Genomic DNA, 18,992 nt, shown 5'->3' with positions numbered 1-18,992 from the left:
AACATTTTCTTACAATGAAATCATTTTTTTAAACTGATGGTTACACCAAAGAGGTTGTGATAGTACTTCTCCAGGGTTTGTGGAGTTAGTTCTGTGTCTTCTATACAGTGTTCCCCAAGCAGCCAAAACATCTCTCCAGTAAGGGTTAGGAAAGTGTATACAGTTTTCAATATTGGCCCCAAGTAGGAATATGTTCTTTAGTGGAAAGAAGCTAGGGTTATTACAGTATTTGTTTTGAAGATGTTTTCTTAGAACTGACAGTTTCAGAGAAATTATAAAAGACTTTAACTCTATAATTCTCAGTCTGTCTTCGTCCTATTTTCTAATTAATGTTGTTTGTTTTATTTTGTCCCTTTTATCATTCCAGATGAATCTGTACAATATTTTGTTTAGTTCATCAATAAATTCACTTGGAGGGTTTGGAAGATAGGAAAATATAGGTACCAAGGTTGATAGGGCCAAGGTTTTGACAACAGTAATTTTACCGATCAGTGTTTTCCTCCAATTCCCTAAAATTTGATTTATAATTTCAAATCTCTTTTTGGTATTGATTACCCACAGCTTATTTAAGTTAGAATTAAGCTTTATTCCCAATATTTCAAATACCCCACTGTGCCAGTCTAGTTTCAGATCCTGACATAATTTGGTGTCACAGCCTGTCATTGAGCCTATTAATATTGCTTTTGTTTTAACTATGTTAATTTTAAATCCAGACATTTAAAAATCATTTAGGGTGTTAATCGCTGTACTTAAACTTTCATCAGTCCCATCTAGAAATATTTCTGTATCGTCAGCATATTGTCCGAATTTATGTTCCACATTATTCAGTTTGATACCTTTTCTTGCGTTAAAATCATGAATAATTTTTTCCCAAAGTTTCTGCAAAGACCAGGAATAGATATGGAGACAATTGGTCTCCTTGTCTACACCCCCTTTCATTATAGAAGAAGGTGTCCATTTTGTATGATGCAAGATGAAGCATTATTTATAAGTATGTGTATCCATTTTCTCATATCAGGTCCAATGCCACACTTTTCAAGTGTCAGCATTGTAAATTGCTTTGAAATGGTATCAAAAGCTTTTTCAAAGTCTATAAGTAATAGTAAACCAGGCTTATTTTGTAATTTTGTTTCAAACAAGATATCATATAGTAGTTGTATGTTTTTGCTAATACATCTTCCAGAGATAAAGCCAGTTTGGTTTTTATGTATAAGAATATTAAGTGTCATTTTAATTCTGTTTGCTATACATGTACTCAAAATTATATACAACGAATTTGAGAGAGAAATTGGTTGCCAGTTTTTGAGTAGTTTTTTATCTTTTGTGCCTTTGGGTATAAAGGTTATGACAGCCCTATTCATTGTTAGGCTTTAAGTGTTATTTCTAAATGTTTCTGTGATATATCTGTACACCCATATTCCAAGATCAGAAAAATTTGAAAAATTCTACTGGGAATCCATCAATACCTGGGCTTTGGTTATTGTCCCCCGCCGCGCGAAAGCGCAAAGTGGGGGATATAGTATTCACGACCGTCCGTACGTCCGTCCGTACGTCCCACCTGTTTGTTGCCGCGATATCTCAAGAACTAAACACTGGATTGTCTTCATATTTGGAACTATGGTGTATATACAGACTCCGCAGACACCAGTAGGTTTTGGTGACCTTGACCCCATTTTCAAGGTCACAGCAGGCAAATCTGCTTTTGGAGTTTGAAAACAGAGTTGCCGCGATATCTCAAGAACTAAACACTGGATTGTTTTCATATTTGGAACTATGGTGTATATACAGACTCCGCAGACACCAGTCGGTTTTGGTGACCTTGACCCCATTTTCAAGGTCACAGCAGGTAAATCTGCTTTTGGAGTTGGAAAACGGTGTTGCCGCGATATCTCAAGAACTAATCGCAGGATTGTCTTAATATTTGGAACTATGGTGTATATACAGACACCGCAGACACCAGTCGGTTTTGGTGACCTTGACCCTATTTTCAAGGTCACAGCAGGCAAATCTGCTTTTGGAGTTGGAAAACGGTGTTGCCGCAATCTCAAGAACTAATCGCAGGATTGTCTTCATATTTGGTATTTTGGTGTATATACAGGCGGGGGACATTTCGTCACTTCTGTGACAAATACTTGTTTTTCACAGATTTACAACCATTGCAATTTCATTCATGTTAATAATGTTTTCTAAATTATCAAACTAATTGTTCCCCGCCACGCGAAAGCGCGAAGCGGGGGATATAGTATTCACGACTGTCCGTACGTCCGTCCGTACGTCCCACCTGTTTGTTGCCGCGATATCTCAAGAACTAAACACTGGATTGTCTTCATATTTGGAACTATGGTGTATATACAGACCCCCCAGACACCAGTCGGTTTTGGTGACCTTGACCCCATTTTCAAGGTCACAGCAGGCAAATCTGCTTTTGGAGTTGGAAAATGGTGTTGCCGTGATATCTCAAGAACTAAAAACTGGATTGTCTTCATATTTGGAACTATGGTGTATATACAGACTCCGCAGACACCAGTCGGTTTTGGTGACCTTGACCCCATTTTCAAGGTCACAGCAGGCAAATCTGCTTTTGGAGTTGGAAAACGGTGTTGCCGTGATATCTCAAGATCTAATCGCTGGATTGTCTTCAAGTTTGGAACTATGGTGTATATACAGACACCGCAGACACCAGTCAGTTTTGGTGACCTTGACCCCATTTTCAAGGTCACAGCAGGCAAATCTGCTTTTGGAGTTGGAAAACGGTGTTGCCGCGATATCTCAAGAACAAATCACTGGATTGTCTTCATATTTGGAACTATGGTGTATATACAGACTCCGCAGACACCAGTCGGTTTTGATGACCTTGACCCCATTTTCAAGGTCACAGGCAAATCTGCTTTTGGAGTTGGAAAACGGTGTTGCCGCGATATCTCAAGAACTAATCACTGGATTGTCTTCATATTTGGAACTATGGTGTATATACAGACTCTGCAGACATCTGTCGGTTTGGGTGACCTTGACCCCATTTTCAAGGTCACAGCAGGCAAATCTGTTTTTGGAGTTGGAAAACGGTGTTGCCACAATATCTCAAGAGCTAATCGCTGGATTGTCTTCATATTTGGTACTATGGTGTATATACAGGCGGGGGACATTTCGTCACTTTGTGACAAATACTTGTTGATACTAAATTTTGGTGTATTAAGTTTGTGTAATAAATTTTTGGATTCATCAGTTATTTCTCCACTTGAAGAGTATAGTTTTCTCATAAAAAGTTCTTTGTTCAGTTAAAATGGATTGTCCATCAGTTATTAACTCCCCTTTTTCGGTTATAATACTGTTAATTAGTTTACTGGTAAAGTTCCTATTTTCAAGATGACAAAAGTATTTTGATGGTTTCTCTCCTTCCTTGGACCACTGGATTCTGATTCGAATTTGTAACCCCCTTGATTCTTCCTATTTCAGTTTTTCAAAAAGTACCTTATATTTAGACAAGTCTGACAGATTTGATTCACTTATATCATGAACATTTTCCCTAATTTCCTCTTCTATTCACTTTATATTTTCCTCTAAGTTTTTACTTTCTTCATATTTTGTTTTCTTTAAATAAGTGGAAAAAGATATTGATTTGCCTCTCACTTTCATCATAAATGTTTCTAAAAGAAGAGTATCACTGATTTTTAATTCTAAGTTTAAGTCTTCATTTTTTTCTAGATTCGTCTTTAGAATATATACTGTTTGAACATTATGACAGTTTCATTGAAAGAAAAAACAAATTGAAATCGAATTTCACAGCACATCGTATCCATAAGCGGTTAACCCAAATGCAAAAAGGTATTGCTGTCATCATTTAAGAAATCCTGTTGATGCTTTCAGATGCTTGTATTATGTTTGTATCGCGTGCACGATCAACGGAAACGGGGGCTGAGCTACCACATGTGAAACCGATCTTGACACAATTTGTTATCAATATGGCATCAATTCACGTTTAGATGTCGTGGCCACACTTTTGAAAGCTCTTCTTGCAACAAAATGTGTCGGATAACCTTTCATTTTGCAATACAGTTAGGGAGAGTTTTAATATCTTTACCCCCTAAACATTTTTTTTCTTAACTTGACTTAGCACAATTGATAGGTTTTACTATATAAGTGTTACTGAGTGGATGATGAAGGTCAAGGACTTCAGTCCACCAGCAGAAACATTGTCCCAGTTCAAGTAAATCAGAGACATCAACACCAGAGAATAATCAATCTTGATTATCTGCTGAAACAGATCAAGTCAGTTCCCTGCATTTACACTAACAAGGTATTGTGTTTTGTTAAAATGTCTTTTTGTACAATTTCAGTGCAAGAACGACTGACCAAACAGATAGCAGTTGCCATAACAGAAGCCATCCATCCCTCAGGGGTAGCAGTAGTTATAGAGGCCACGTAAGTCCATCACAGTAAAATTTTGACAAACCATGTTTCATTTTTTTTAGGGGGGGCACCATATTAACCTCATGTACTGCAACAATCTGGATTCCTACTAGTACTGATCTGGAAGCTGGTTTCTACAGATATTTGTAGGGAAGTCAGTCAAGTGTGTCTGCTAATGGGATTGTTCAAGGCAGTTCATGGACAACGAGAAAGCAGCCCCACAGAGCTTCATATTTATGATTAGCTCTATTGGTCATGGACAGCAGCTAGTTGTCTGTCAATGCAACCAGCCAAGTTTGGTTTCTGGACAGACTTGGACAGATGAGTTTAGATGACTGTGACCAAATTTGTTTTTGGGATTGCTCAATTACTTGAGGATTTTGTGAAAACAAAATGTCTTATATATCTCAAGAATGGCTTCACCCATTCTTATGTGCAGTGATACCTTACTTGAATGTTTGTTAACACAACAAGGTTCACTGAAGAATGTTACATTGAGATCATACTGACGATCACATCAAATAGACCACATTACACAGCACATTTACACCTTCCTAACTTTCACCACATCCGTTCAGTATTCACTAGAGAGGGACAATCCTGTGACACTATTTTTGCATTGACAAACAAACCAGAAAGAATGTCATTATGAGAGTTTTATCAAAGGGGCTCTTCAAGCAAGGAAAGCGACTTTTCCTGTGTTAAATATGATAAGGAAAGAAATCCCCATCTCTCTCATATTTGATTCAAAGATTGCACCTAGCTGTTCTCGAATATGGCTCAGAAGTTTGGGGATGTACTTATTGAAAAAGCATTGAAAAGGTTCAGAGTAATTTCTTTAAAAGTGTTCTTTCCGTTGGTAAAAGAACATCAACAAATACAATTTTAGGAGAGCTGCCATGGGAAGAACATCACTGTGTGTACACTATTACAGTCAACTACTTAGATTACATGAAACAAGATATCCGTATGCCTGTTTAACCATATGTTAAAAGCATTTGATGAAAATGGTCAAACTTACTGGGGTACTTATATAAGACAATTATTTTTTCAAACTGGGTTTTCATATGTGTGATTGTCTCAGAATTGCGGTGATATGAAATGCTTCATGGTTATATTCAAACAACGATGTAAAGATATAGAATTCCAAAACTGGCATTACAAAATCACAAATTCTTCTTTCCTTGATGTTTATTCATCTTATGAATCACTACTCGAACCAGAAAAATATCTGTGAAAGAGATCTTCTTAAAGCTTTATATAAATAAATATTTAGATTGCCATAATCTAAATGTACAGAAAACTTGATTTAATACAACCACAGAGTCATTGTCTAGTTTATGTATGAAATGTAACCGCTATGAAATAGAACATGAATACCATTTTTTGTTAATTTGTCCTTTTTATAAAAGCAGTAGAGAAAATTTAATTCCAAAATGTTACCATGTACAACCATATTCATCATTCTACCAGAAATGATTGTGTTATTAAAAACCTGTCCATATATTTAAAAAGACATTTACCTATGTAAATACAAATGTAAAAAAATTGAAAGTTTTTTTGTAAGATAATTTGTGCATGTGCATAGTATATATTATTCCTGTAAATGAACTCTGGACCATGTGGCCTTCATTCATGATTAAACTTCTTCTTCGACCTTTTTCTTCAAAGGGGTTCTTAATTAACAGTCCGAAACTAGTAAATTCCGAAAGGACATTTCCTTGTGGACTAAATGTTTTACCATTGAGTAGATGGCAACTCTGTAGCAGATGTTTTAACCCTGAATAAGGTTGGCAGAAATGTGTTGTATCCACTGGGCATCAACAGACCAGACTGTCTTGTTTGTTGTTTAATGCCACACTTGGCAATATTCCAGCTATATAATGGTGGTCTGTAAAAAACAAGCCTGGACTAGACAATCCAGTGATTGACATCACAAGCATCAATCTACACAAATGGGAAACGATAACCACATTATGTTGAATGCACTCTGTGAAGTCACCTAGCTCTACACTGATAACACAGTATGTTTCACTCTCTTAAACAAACTATTACACTGTATATGCCCAATCATTCTTTTGTTTATATCATCATATTTCTTTATTCAAATATATTGAGGGCATTGAAAGTGTATAGCACAGCTACTTTGTGAGCCAACATAGGGTGGACGCCAACTAAGCTAAACTAAAGAAAATGAAGCACATCTTGCATGGCTATAGTTCTTCACTGCACAATAATGTGACATCACAGGCAGAAAAGCACCAGATTTCAAGCTCTCTGTGAAACTTGAAATACCCTCTCTCACTTGTTTTTTAATTTGCTTTCTGCACATAAAATAATGCCAGCCATATTGCAACTGTGCATTGTGTAACCTGTAATGTCCACTGACAATGATAGAGAAAGAAGTACTTTTCTACTTCTACTTGCTTCTGCTGTCAAATCAGCTGTCAAACCAGTTATTTCAATCAGACGTGGTGATTGTGTACCTCATTAACCAATCAGAAGGAGGTATTTTCAAATTTCATGGTAGAATCCAGACTAACATATGACAAAGAAGCAGGATATAAGTGTTATGATGGTTGTATGTGTTTCACTGTGCTACAGATGTTGGGGATGGTACTTCTGTACATACGTGTATCAAATGTCAGCTCAGCAGCATCATTTATATTAATATATATAGTTTTGTGTATCGCATCTCTGGCCATTGGTCAACACATAATGAACTAAACCTACTTACTATGGTGACCCCTTTATTTATTACTTCGTGTTTAAAACTATCACAGAATATAGCTTCCAACTCACTACAGGTATGTGAACTGTCAACCTGGGATCAATATGGTGAGCGAGCTAGAAAACCATCATCCACAATTGATGTTTAACAGAATTAGAGCCCTTGTTTGATCTTTTGAACTTGGTGCACAGAACCGCTGCCAATATTTTGGTAACCAAAGGACATTATGAATCCAGCTTCAAACGATGAATATATCATCAAGTTTGAAAACTGCAAAAGAGAATTATGTTTTATAAGAGTTATGTCCCTTGTTGATTTTTTTTTATCATTTGCTAAGATGTGGGTATAGCACTTCCATTGTCTAAGATGTAGGTAGGGTTTGTATAATTTATTAACTGTTTCATATGTCAATGTGATACACTGTATGGATATATTTTGCTTTCCAAGGTAGCAAGTCCAAATTAGGTTGTTGTTTTCTGGTGCCATACCTTTCCTTATTCCTCCTTGAAACTTGCAAATGTATCAGGCTAGTTAGGACTGGTTCCGATCATATTCACTATCAAAATTATTTATTTACAACTCTTAGCATGCAAGGATGGCAGGTGATGTAGATGACTCAGTTTTCTTGTTTAACATAAATTAACAGTGTGGTTTTGAGTGATATTTGTTTGTTTTGTTAATTATCAGTGGTATTGCATCTCTATCAAATACCATATTTTCTTGAGTATAAGTGTGCACCCAAGTATAATGCGCACCCGTCTAGCGGAGTCAGTATTTTGGAAAAAAAGAAATTTCGAATATTGTGAGCAGAAAAATATTACACTGTACCCCTTCAGTGAATTCTGGGAAAGGAACGGGTGATAAGAAACTTGGTCAGTACAAATTTGAATTTTGAGATAAAAAATCTCCAGACATGTTGATTTACCATCTAAATTGTATTTTTGGTTCCGCTAGGCATAGTTTTACATGCAGGGGTTAAGATTACCAAGTGTATTTTCTCGTAAACTAAGCCGGAAACAGCTGTACACACGTTTTCTTGGAATCTACCGTTGATTTGGTTAAAACTTACCCAATGATAGAACTTTAAAAGATTTTGCTGCAATGATCGGGAAAAATTGTATCTAAAACTATATTTTTATAAGGAATAATATGTGACCTGTTCCATACAAAGGGACCACATGTCGGTAATACTGATACCAAGGGGGGCGGTCGGGTAGCCTAGTGGTTAAAGCGTTCGCTCGTCACGCCGAAGACCCGGGTTCGATTCCCGACATGGGTACAATGTGTGAAGCCCATTTCTGGTGTCCCCCGCCGTGATATTGCTGGAATATTGCTAAAAGCGGCGTAAAACCATACTCACTCACTCACTGATACCAAGGAAATCGCTCCTCAACTTTGAAATAGTTTAAATTCTAAAGAGTTCTTTGATACTATTTAGTAGTATTTAGAATTGAAAATATGCGTAACTTGTTTTCAATAGTCGACGACTTTTGGTCCTTTTTATGGAACAGGTCACATATATCCCAATACCTTGTTATTTTAGTTGCAGTTTTTACTAAATATATTTAAAATAATAATAACCCTAAGCGTAGCACTTTGGTGCAGATGATCACTATTACCGGTTATTTTTTTTACATGGAACAATTTGACCAGTCACCGTTGAGGCTCCCATGCACGTGGTTGCGAGAACTACATGTTGACATAAAATCGTCAAACTGCAACAAATATGACTTTTAACGAGTCAAAGTATGGCATTTATGTAATATGTATCCATTCTCAGTCAACTAAAGTTGGTTTCAAGGCGTGAACAGCAGTAATCTGACTGTGGTTGCTGTTAATAACGGTGAGATCTTCTGATCACTTCACACACGATTTTGCCAAAATGAATGAAAACAATGATGAAAGGAATTTTGAATAAAATTGATGAAATAAGTTCCAAACATAATTCGAGACATACAATGAACACTTTTTATAACCAGACAATGTAATTCATGATTAATTTATGTACTTCAGTACGGATTTGTTGACATGGTAATTCTGGTGTTACGTGCTCACAGTAATGTCTTTGCGTTGGGGAAAAAACCCCATCAAAACTCATTATGGCGTGTATAATGCACCTCACCCTTCTACCCAGCTGTGTTTTTTTGGGGAAAAAAGTGTGCACTATACTTTACAAAATACGGTATATACTAGTTCATGCATATTGAGCCCATGCAGAATAAAGTAGTGGTTCACTGTACCAGCAAGAAACCAGTCCATTGTAGTCAGTTCCTTGAAGCATTTCTGCACATGTACCATCAGTAGTGTAACATGAGAACAAGACTTCCTGATTTCTCTGTTGCAGTCCTCTGTTTGATGTAACCCAGTCCAGGTAATGGCAGCATGTACTTAGCATGAGCATGTAGTGTACCTTCCTACATACACCTAGTTGCTTCATGTTTTATCTACACCACCCTCACTCAGTATTTTCATGTAAACACACACATATATGTCTCATCTCCTGCAACATGTATGTATTCCCCAGTTTTACACACACTAAAGAAATAGTAATTGGTGCCTTTACCTATTATTTCCCAGCACAAATGGGTTTATTGAAGATAGACTGACTGAATAACTTTGTATGTATATCATGTATCTGTTTCCTGCATACTGTCTTTTCTGGAAGATTTGCATAAAATTTCATTTGTTGGTGGACTACTAGACTAGGTCAGTGTTTGGTTGATGCAGGCAGTGACAAATGAGCTGACAACAAACATGGTCCATGAATGTCCACATTGTTACTTGAACCACAGAGTAAGCTACTGACATATGACCATGGACACATTACCTGTCAACTTTTAAGGCATGACATAATGTAAGTTGTTTTCTGTCCGTCTACTCAATAACTGTGAACATTAATAATTCCTTTGTATACCTTACCTCCATTACATCAATGCCATAATCCTGCATTTTGGTAGTCCTAACACTATACAATATTCAAATTTTTCAACAGATGTCCCCTTCACTGTCAACTATCAATAATTATTTGTGCCACTTATAGTATCTCCCTTACCAAGCCTCTTGTGCATGCGCAGGGTAGAAAACCTCACTTCTTTCCAACATCTACAACTAGATGCTGAATATTGGGGGAGGTGGGTATTATTAGTCCTGATCTAATAGTGGATCATAACAATCTTTTGATTATACCCTAGCTACCTCTGTTACATCATTGCCACCTATCTAATAAGCAACAGTAATGAAAATGCTCTACTGAAATCAGCGCAAGGTGGGAAAATGTCACTTCTTTCCTGTGTAAGCTCTTGTCAAGGAAATTAGATGCCCAGTTATACTTTTCACACTGTATATTCTAGTTAGGTTTTTCACAGTTAATTAATAGATATTATCTACTTTCAAAGTGACTCACTAAAGTAGATAGTTGGTAACATGTTTGAGAATAGATTCTCTATTACTTTGCCCAGATTGCGGCACTCATCAAGTTCCCTTTACTCCACATCTATCATGTTTCGAGGGCAGGAAAATTATTTGCAATCTGGATTCTAGATGTGTTTGTGTTACTCACTTATGGATAAGGAATGTCAAGGAGTAAACGAGGGATGGAATAATACCTCACCAGTGTCTTCACATTCCAAGGAAAGGTCAGATCGTCCATAGGTAAGGCAATGCTAGGTCACATAGAGCAATCTATAGCAGCTTCCCATGGTAAGAAGATGCACAAGCATGGACAAGAGTGAAGAGCTCTATCCCCTGTGTTAACCCACCCGATACAAAGATACAGGCAGGAGCATCTCGGTTTCTGCTGATGGCAACCCTGACTAGCACGCTTTGGCAGTCTGCACTGGAGCTGCTAAGAGCAAGCTGCTGTCGCTGTTGAACCCAGAAGCACATGGCCTCTTCAGGTTGGAACAGTTACTGAAAGCTGTAACCACCTCTGTTAATGCTGTCATTCATCAGGAAATATTGTTGATCAAGAAGGATATCACAGGGTTGAAAGGATCTGAATCCATGGATCATAAAGCTCAAGGAAAACATTTAAATGGCATGGCTAAGACATCTGCTGATGTACATGTCCCTCCTTCTTCATGTGCGTCTCTTGATAGAGCATGGATGGAGCATTTCCCCTCAAGTGAGACGTAGGGGACTTAATTTATGTGGATCATGCATTTCACCACCTCGGTCGTCTGCTGGGACAGGTCACCTCCACGTGACCAGAGCACCCATTCTACTAAATCTTCTAGGGTAACTAGACTCTACCTTTTGGGATTCGCATCACCCACAGATGCAGAGGAGGCATGAAGCTTAGAGGCAGTTATATCCAAACAGAGGCACAACAGGTAGTTTTCTCAACAAGTAGATACTGAGAGGGATTTCCATACGGATCTTCACAGTTCAGTCTTGGAGCAGCGTTATGAGTTATCTAGTGATTATTCTATTCATCAGGCGGGATAATTCATGATGTGCCCTCTGCACCACACTCTCCGATGCGTCTTTTCCAAGTTTGTTGGATGATAGGAGTTGACCATGTCATTAGTATCAGTGAGGAAGTCACCTTCGTCAGCAAATTGTTTTCTTCAAGGATGAGGTGGCCACTGCTGTAAGAAAGAAATAACTTACCTAAACTACATCCCCATCTTCTAAGATGACATTGATAAAGCCATGTCATGTCACTGTTTTATTGCCTAACCGTAAGGAGGGAAAGCGGGGTAGTGACAAGAATGAGGTGACAACTAATGTTAGTGGTGTTCATGTGAAGAAACAAACCTAAACGCATTCCCACTTACCTAAGCTGACGCATGGTGCTGAGGCAACCCAGATGTTCAATGTATTTTTATTTGGTTCAAGTCCCATGTTTTTCCAAATCAGGAAGTGACACCAACAAACTGGAAGTGCTTATAACCATTTCTTTCAATAAGCTGGAGGTATTATGGTATGCCTAACATTTTGAGCCATTATATAAGGGTTATGATTTCAGTAGCGCTTTTTGAACTTAATTAAGCAGTGGAACCTAAAAAAACAAACCATTACAAGCCTGTTGTAGGAACTAAGTTACACGACATACAGATTCATCACCGAGAGCAATGTACCTGGCATATTGATTCTACAGATATCAACCTGTTTCAGAGCTGGACTGAGCCCACTCACTGCTCGGATACCTGTCTCCATGACTATATCTATTGATATGGAATCTATTGATAATCCATAACACGTCTGCTTTTAGAGTTAATCATGTTTTATCAACATCACTTCTGTTGTGATAGTCATGCTGTTATCTTATTGATCAAATTCTTCCTTTTCGTGGCAATTATCAACTAATTGAATGACTTTGAATCACATGAACCTGAAATGAATGCATATTGACAGTCCTATCAATTACTGGAAATCAAGGGAAATAGCAAGTATTGGAAATTACATTATGTGTGCTTCACGTTTGCCCTTGCAGCAAGTGCAACCTATCCTACTCTTGTCCTAGTCCACTCCCTGTAATTGATGGTTATGGGAAGGGTCCCTCACTGTTTTCCTAAGTCAGACATGGTATCCTATTACATGTTGGACAAAGGTCTTCACTGTTTTCCTAAGCCAGACATGGTATCCCATTACATGTTGGACAAAGGTCTTCACTGTTTTCCTAAGTCAGAAATGGTATCCCATTACATGTTGGACAAAGGTCTTCACTGTTTTCTTAAGTCAGAAATGGTATCCCATTGCATGTTGGACAAAGGTCTTCACTGTTTTCCTAAGTCAGAAATGGTATCCCATTACATGTTGGACAAAGGTCTTCACTGTTTTCCTAAGTCAGAAATGGTATCCCATTACATGTTGGACAAAGGTCTTCACTGTTTTCCTAAGTCAGAAATGGTATCCCATTACATGTTGGACAAAGGTCTTCACTGTTTTCCTAAGTCAGACATGGTATCCCATTACATGTTGGACAAAGGTCTTCACTGTTTTCTTAAGTCAGAAATGGTATCCCATTACATGTTGGACAAAGGTCTTCACTGTTTTCCTAAGTCAGACATGGTATCCTATTACAAGTTGGACAAAAGTCTTCACTGTTTTCCTAAGTCAGACATGGTATCCCATTACATGTTGGACAAAGGTCTTCACTGTTTTCTTAAGTCAGACATGGTATCCCATTACACATTGGACAAAAGTCTTCACTGTTTTCCTAAGTCAGACATGGTATCCTTTTACGTGTTGGACAAAGGTCTTCACTGTTTTCCTAAGTCAGACATGGTATCCCATTACATGTTGGACAAAGGTCCTCACTGTTTGCTTAAGTCAGACATTGTATCTAATTACATGTTGGATATAGGTCCCAAACTGTTTTCATAAGTCAGACATGGTACTCCTTTTACATGTTTGACATGGGTCCGCAAGTCAGATGTAGCACCAGGATATTTCAAGCATCATTGCACTCCTTTCATCTTGTATGAGTCTTTTGTTGTTCATTTTTATCCCCCCGACATATAATGACGGGGGATATAGCCATCACTATGTCCGTCCGTCCGTCCGTCTGTCCGTCTGTAATCATTGTTTGTCCGGAGCATATTCCCTAAACCGTACAACCTAGCTTCACAAAACTCGGTACACTTACCAATCAGACTCAGTAGTAGTGCCTTTTGGTATTGAGAGATTTTTTGAATTTTTTATTTTTGTCGTAATCCATGGAAATATGATGAACTTAGGAAATTTGAGGGTAGTTTTCTTGTCCGGAGCATATTTTCTAAACCGTGCAACCTAGCTTCCCAAAACTTGGTACACTTAACAATCAGGCTCAGTAGAAGTGCCTTTTGCTATTTAGAGATTTTTAGAATTTGATATTTTTGTCGTTTCCATTGAAATATTATGAACTTAGGAAATTTGAGGGTACTGCTCTTGTCCAGAGCATATTTTCTAAACCATACAACCTAGCTTCGCAAAACTTGGTACACTTAACAATCAAGCTCAGTAGAAGTGCCTTTTGCTATTTAGAGATTTTTAGAATTTGATATTTTTGTTGTTTCCATGGAAATATGATGAACCCTTAGGAAATTTGAGGGTAGTGCTCTTGTCCAGACCATATCTCCCGAACCATACAACTTAACTTCTCAAAAGTTTTTACACCTTTCAAGCAGGTTATGTAGTGGTGCCTTTGCTATTAACAGATTTTTTCTTTTTTTTCTTTTTTCAATTTAAATTGAAAATTGATGAACTGAGGGTAATGTCCTCGTCTGGAGCATATCTTCTAAACCATGCGACAGAGATTCACCAAACTTTATGCAAATATCAATCATGTTCACTTATAGTGCAGTTTGTTATTTATAGATTTTAATCTTTTTAATTTGTAGCCCCTGACATATAATGAAACAAGATGTTTAGGTTTGTTTATTTGTCAATCCCTAGTACATTCTCTTTATGCCTTTGTGTAATGAGGCTACTGCGAAGCTATTCATATGCGAATCTGCGAAGTTATTGTTATTGCAATTTCATGAGATCATCAGAAAGTGAGCTACATGAACCAATATTTAATAACCTTCATTATATTTCTAGTTTTGGCATCAAGGAAAAAGATTTCCTTGCCAATCTAAATACATTTGAAGGTACACACAGTTTACCGACATGCAACGTCGGGGAGATATGTCATCTTTGGATGACTCTTGTTTATATTTGCGATCATCTTATTTGAATCATTTATATGCATTCATTTTGCCCAGATTCCAGTACTGTATCATCATATGGGTATACTTTTCCTGGAGATGAACTTTCAAGTATTGGAGTTATATTTAAAATAAGGGGAATATCTAGGAAGGCGGATTATTTCTGCTGATATCATTTATTCATATGCTCATGATATAGTCAGAATCATATAATCGAAACTGTTTTGGGCAGAGATTTCAAATTATGAATATATGGAAAGGATTTTGTCTCTTTTAATTACAAAATACCTGTACTCCTTCAATCTGAGATTTTTGTGTTTCAGCCATATGTGTATGGTGATGCGTGGTGTGCAGAAGCTCAACAGCAAGACAGTGACAAGTACCATGCTTGGAGTGTTCCGAGAAGACCCTAAAACTCGAGAAGAGTTCCTCTCGCTTATACACCGTACCTGATTGGCCAATACCTCCATTACCTGCCTGTGATTGGTCTTCACTAATAAGTAACAGGGAAATGAGAAAGCAAAGATTTATTAATTATTTTTATGGATTACATTTTGTATCCCATATAATATATATTGAAGATCACTCACATGTCCATGATGTGGTTCTGGACTGCCTTTGTTTAGAACTGTGTATTGGAGTATATTGTTGTTCATGTTATCTGTAAACATTTAATCTAGAGGCGAAAGGACAAAAGAAAAGAATTGCTCTAAATATGGAAAACTGCTAATGATGGTCTTGTCATTATTGTGGTTAAATGGAATATTTGAAGTACCTAGTCTCAAGATGCTACTGCCGTTATTTTACATTGGTTATTCTGGTGATTAGTCTGTGTGTTGCAGCATAATTAAATGTCCTGTGATTATATGAAGTATGTATGAAAACATGCATGTTTTGGGTGTTGGTGAAGCAAAATTTAGTATTATTTAATATATACTGAACAAAAAAGTTTGGTATCTTGACCTTTTGGATATATTTAATCATAGTGTGTGCTCATTCTTCACTGCAAAGAATATCCCCATGAATATTCATGATCCCTAACATTTTTTGTTCAGTAGATATTGTTGTTTTATTTGGCAAGATGTACATTATGTTACAAGAAGCTGGAGATATTCTTGTGTCATGTGACTGAAGGTACGATATACTGTTGTCTGAGAAACATAAACATATATTAGTTTTGTTTGTAATTGTTCTGAAAGAGAATGGTTTAGTGGACCCATTAGACAATTTGCCAATGGTTAACATAAAAGTGATTTGTATTTGGGTTAAACATATGTGTGTTATATTGTGCCATGTTTTCTTTAATTGCAATTAGACTATGCCTATAAATTCTTGCAAAGTGCATTCTGATCTCTGTAAACATCTTCTTTAACTGCTTCATTTATAAAGCTAAGCGTGCAAAACATGTTACTTCTTGTGATGAGTATGACTATGTTGTTTTAACAAACAGCAGCCATATTGAAAAACCTGTTTCTGGCCATAACTCATGTCATCTGTTTAGTTAGTAGTGGGTCATGATTTGTAAGTTTACCTTGTTTTAGCCATGCTCTTAAACATCTCCGAAATGTCCAGACTGGAAGCTTAACTTTGGCAGGTATGTGTTTCCATTTGATGACATGATAGTTTGTTTTAATCATCAAAATTTTAGTGTATCAATTTTTAAGTCCTCCATGTTTATACAGATACTACATGAATTTCGTTTCTGATGGAAGCTTTTGTTGGATGGGTGTATTTGTTGGCATTTTAAACATTTAACTACATGTCCAGGCATGCTATAGTGCAGTGGCACCTTTTCCCGAAGCGACATCATTTCCTGATGGTGTGATTGGATGTTTATCACAATGTCAGCATTACTTGCACAATTGTTTATCTTGTTTCTTTTATTTTAACTGCTGTTGCAGAATGTTTTTATTTATTTCACTGTAAACATTCAGAATGACCAGTATTTGACCTTTTTCATATTCTTTACTTTCTCTGATTTTATATAGCCATGAAACATGACAGAAGTATACAGAATTTCTTCATTACATTGTGATGCAAAAATTGTTCATTTGCTTCCATTGGTTTAATCTAAAGCATGTACTCTGACTCAATCCATAGCTTGCTTTTTCTTGCTGAATTTCTACTTTTGCATTTGGCCCATGTTCCAAATCAAATTTGCTCATATTGAAGTATTGACCTTTAAATACTGTATGAACTTGATCAGCCTTGCTCAGTGGTTTTGTGAATCAGGGTTTGTTAATCTAATTCTGAACAGTGAAAATGTATGCTTTAATATTACAAGATTACTTAACATTATTTCAACTTTCTGAATTAATATATTTTAGTTTCAAAGACTTGGAATTTGTCACTTTGTATTGGCTTGACAGTTGATGTATAAATACAAGATGATTGTTATGAAGTAGCTGCACACAGTAGGTACACACACTACTGTGCACCACAATCTTCTGTTTCTGTGTACACTGATTGGGGAATTTCCTGTTTGTTGGGGCCCACTTCCTTCATGGTTGTAAGTCAGCCTGCTACATCCATCCAGATGTCATGTACCACACCAAGTCACCATCTGTGCCATGGTTGTTACTGGGTTTACATGTCAACCCTTTTGTGATCTTCATGATTCTAGTTTTACATTATGTTATGTTTTAACTATAATGTTGCAAACAATAAGTCAGTCAGATGAGCTACATAGCCTCATGGTCTACCTTTGATCGTAAACCATCAGCAATTGGACCAGAATTGGTCAGAATTGTGATATTCGTTCTTAGTGAGAGTGTGTATTGAATTTTTACAAGTCTTTCACAGTTCACATTTCACCCCCTGGAGTTTTGATTCACATTTGCTGTTGTTTTTCTTCATTTAGTCAAGTACATTTTTGTACATATGTGTGTCTATAATGATATATCAATATTATGTAGAGAAAGTCTATTCATAATTATACAAGAAATGTGAAGGGCCAATGTTATCCATATTTAAGCTGTGGACCAGCTCTTTCTACATCTGCAGATTTGTCTTAACTATCTCGTCATAAACAAATTTGAAATTTTAATGTGTTCTTGTCTTTGCAACATTATTGACTGGAAACGTCCTCCCTTTATTTGGTAGACAATTGAACCTTTTGCTTTGTACTTACAATTATATTTGACTCTTCAAATAAGGGTAGTTTTGTTGTTTGTGAAGTATCCTTATGTTGATTTTCAAACATCCAATTCAGTATAATAACACAATCAACAATTTCTAAACAACAACTTCTGTTTGTTGACAAGTACCGGTCAGATACCGGTGGGAGGAAAGCCCACAGTGATGCAGGTCTTTTGATGTCTTCACTTTGGTGAAACCCACAAGCACAGGTGTGATCAGGGCGAACCAGGATTTGAACCCACTTTTATAAGTTTCTGGCACAACTTCTTTTTGTGGAACATTAGACAATTGTGCCACACGTGCCCCAGCTTTAAGGGCCTGGTTGCCGGAGCTATACCGGAGCACAAATTTGGCAATTTTTGGGGATCGGTACTAGTACGGCAGCGCAACGGTATCACATCGCTAAGAACATCGTCGGGACATCGTCATAACTTCAGCGAAAGATTTAGCAACAGCAGGCGAAGTTTTTGAATCATGCACAATTGGGGGGGGTTGTTGTTGGTAAAGAGAAGGTAAAATCCATATAACGGGAATTAGTGGTCAGTTTTTTACCTTATTCACCGAAAGCAAGGTAACAATTAAATCCATATAACGGGAATTAGTGGTCAGTTTTTTACCTTATTCACCGAAAGCCATGTAACTTTCAATCTTGTGGACTGCTTGAGGGGATGGTTCTTTCATTGGAGTCACATGTTTGCCGAAACATCAAGTGATATACTTAAATCCATAAAAAAATACCTTGAGAGCTACAGTTATAGGACCGGAGGTTAGACAATTCAAACACGAGCTACAACCATGAGACTTTCAGGTTTCTAAAAACTGCAAATGACATAAACAACAGGAAGTACAAATAATTTCGTTTTAAACAGAGTTTTTACTATATCTATGGAATTTTGTGATTTAAGATTCTAATTACTATACATGTTTTGTTCAAAACAGCAAGTGGGCTACAGATTTTATATTTTCTGGTTCTAGTCCACTGACGACAGAAGGTATATATGTATATATATGACTCTCCTCCATAAGACCAGACATATTTACACCTGTTATTGTACGGAATTCTCCATTGATAACAGGGACAA

At 37.0% G+C, this 18,992-nt stretch overlaps 1 protein-coding gene across 2 annotated transcripts in view; it reads left to right on the top strand.

Moving 5' to 3' along the window:
• Positions 1-17,818, top strand: part of LOC124149744 (GTP cyclohydrolase 1-like) — a 132,660-nt gene extending 114,842 nt beyond the window's left edge. Inside the window, exons 5-7 of one of the 2 annotated variants that reach the window (XM_046521498.2) lie at positions 4,335-4,419; positions 9,483-9,509; positions 15,096-17,818. In XM_046521498.2, coding sequence (XP_046377454.2) covers positions 4,335-4,419; positions 9,483-9,509; positions 15,096-15,225 — 242 coding nt within the window. In that variant the 3' untranslated portion in view covers positions 15,226-17,818. The remainder of the gene's footprint in view (positions 1-4,334; positions 4,420-9,482; positions 9,510-15,095) is intronic. The other variant, XM_046521499.2, reaches the window with a different exon arrangement.
• The last annotated feature ends 1,174 nt before the right edge of the window (positions 17,819-18,992 follow it).

The sequence above is a fragment of the Haliotis rufescens genome, unplaced genomic scaffold (genome assembly GCF_023055435.1).
Source record: "Haliotis rufescens isolate VD_foot unplaced genomic scaffold, xgHalRufe1.0.p SCAF_3, whole genome shotgun sequence".
NCBI classification, from domain to species: Eukaryota; Metazoa; Mollusca; class Gastropoda; order Lepetellida; family Haliotidae; genus Haliotis; species Haliotis rufescens.
Note: the sequence above shows the minus strand (reverse complement) of the source record. Positions and strands in the feature narration are given on the sequence as shown.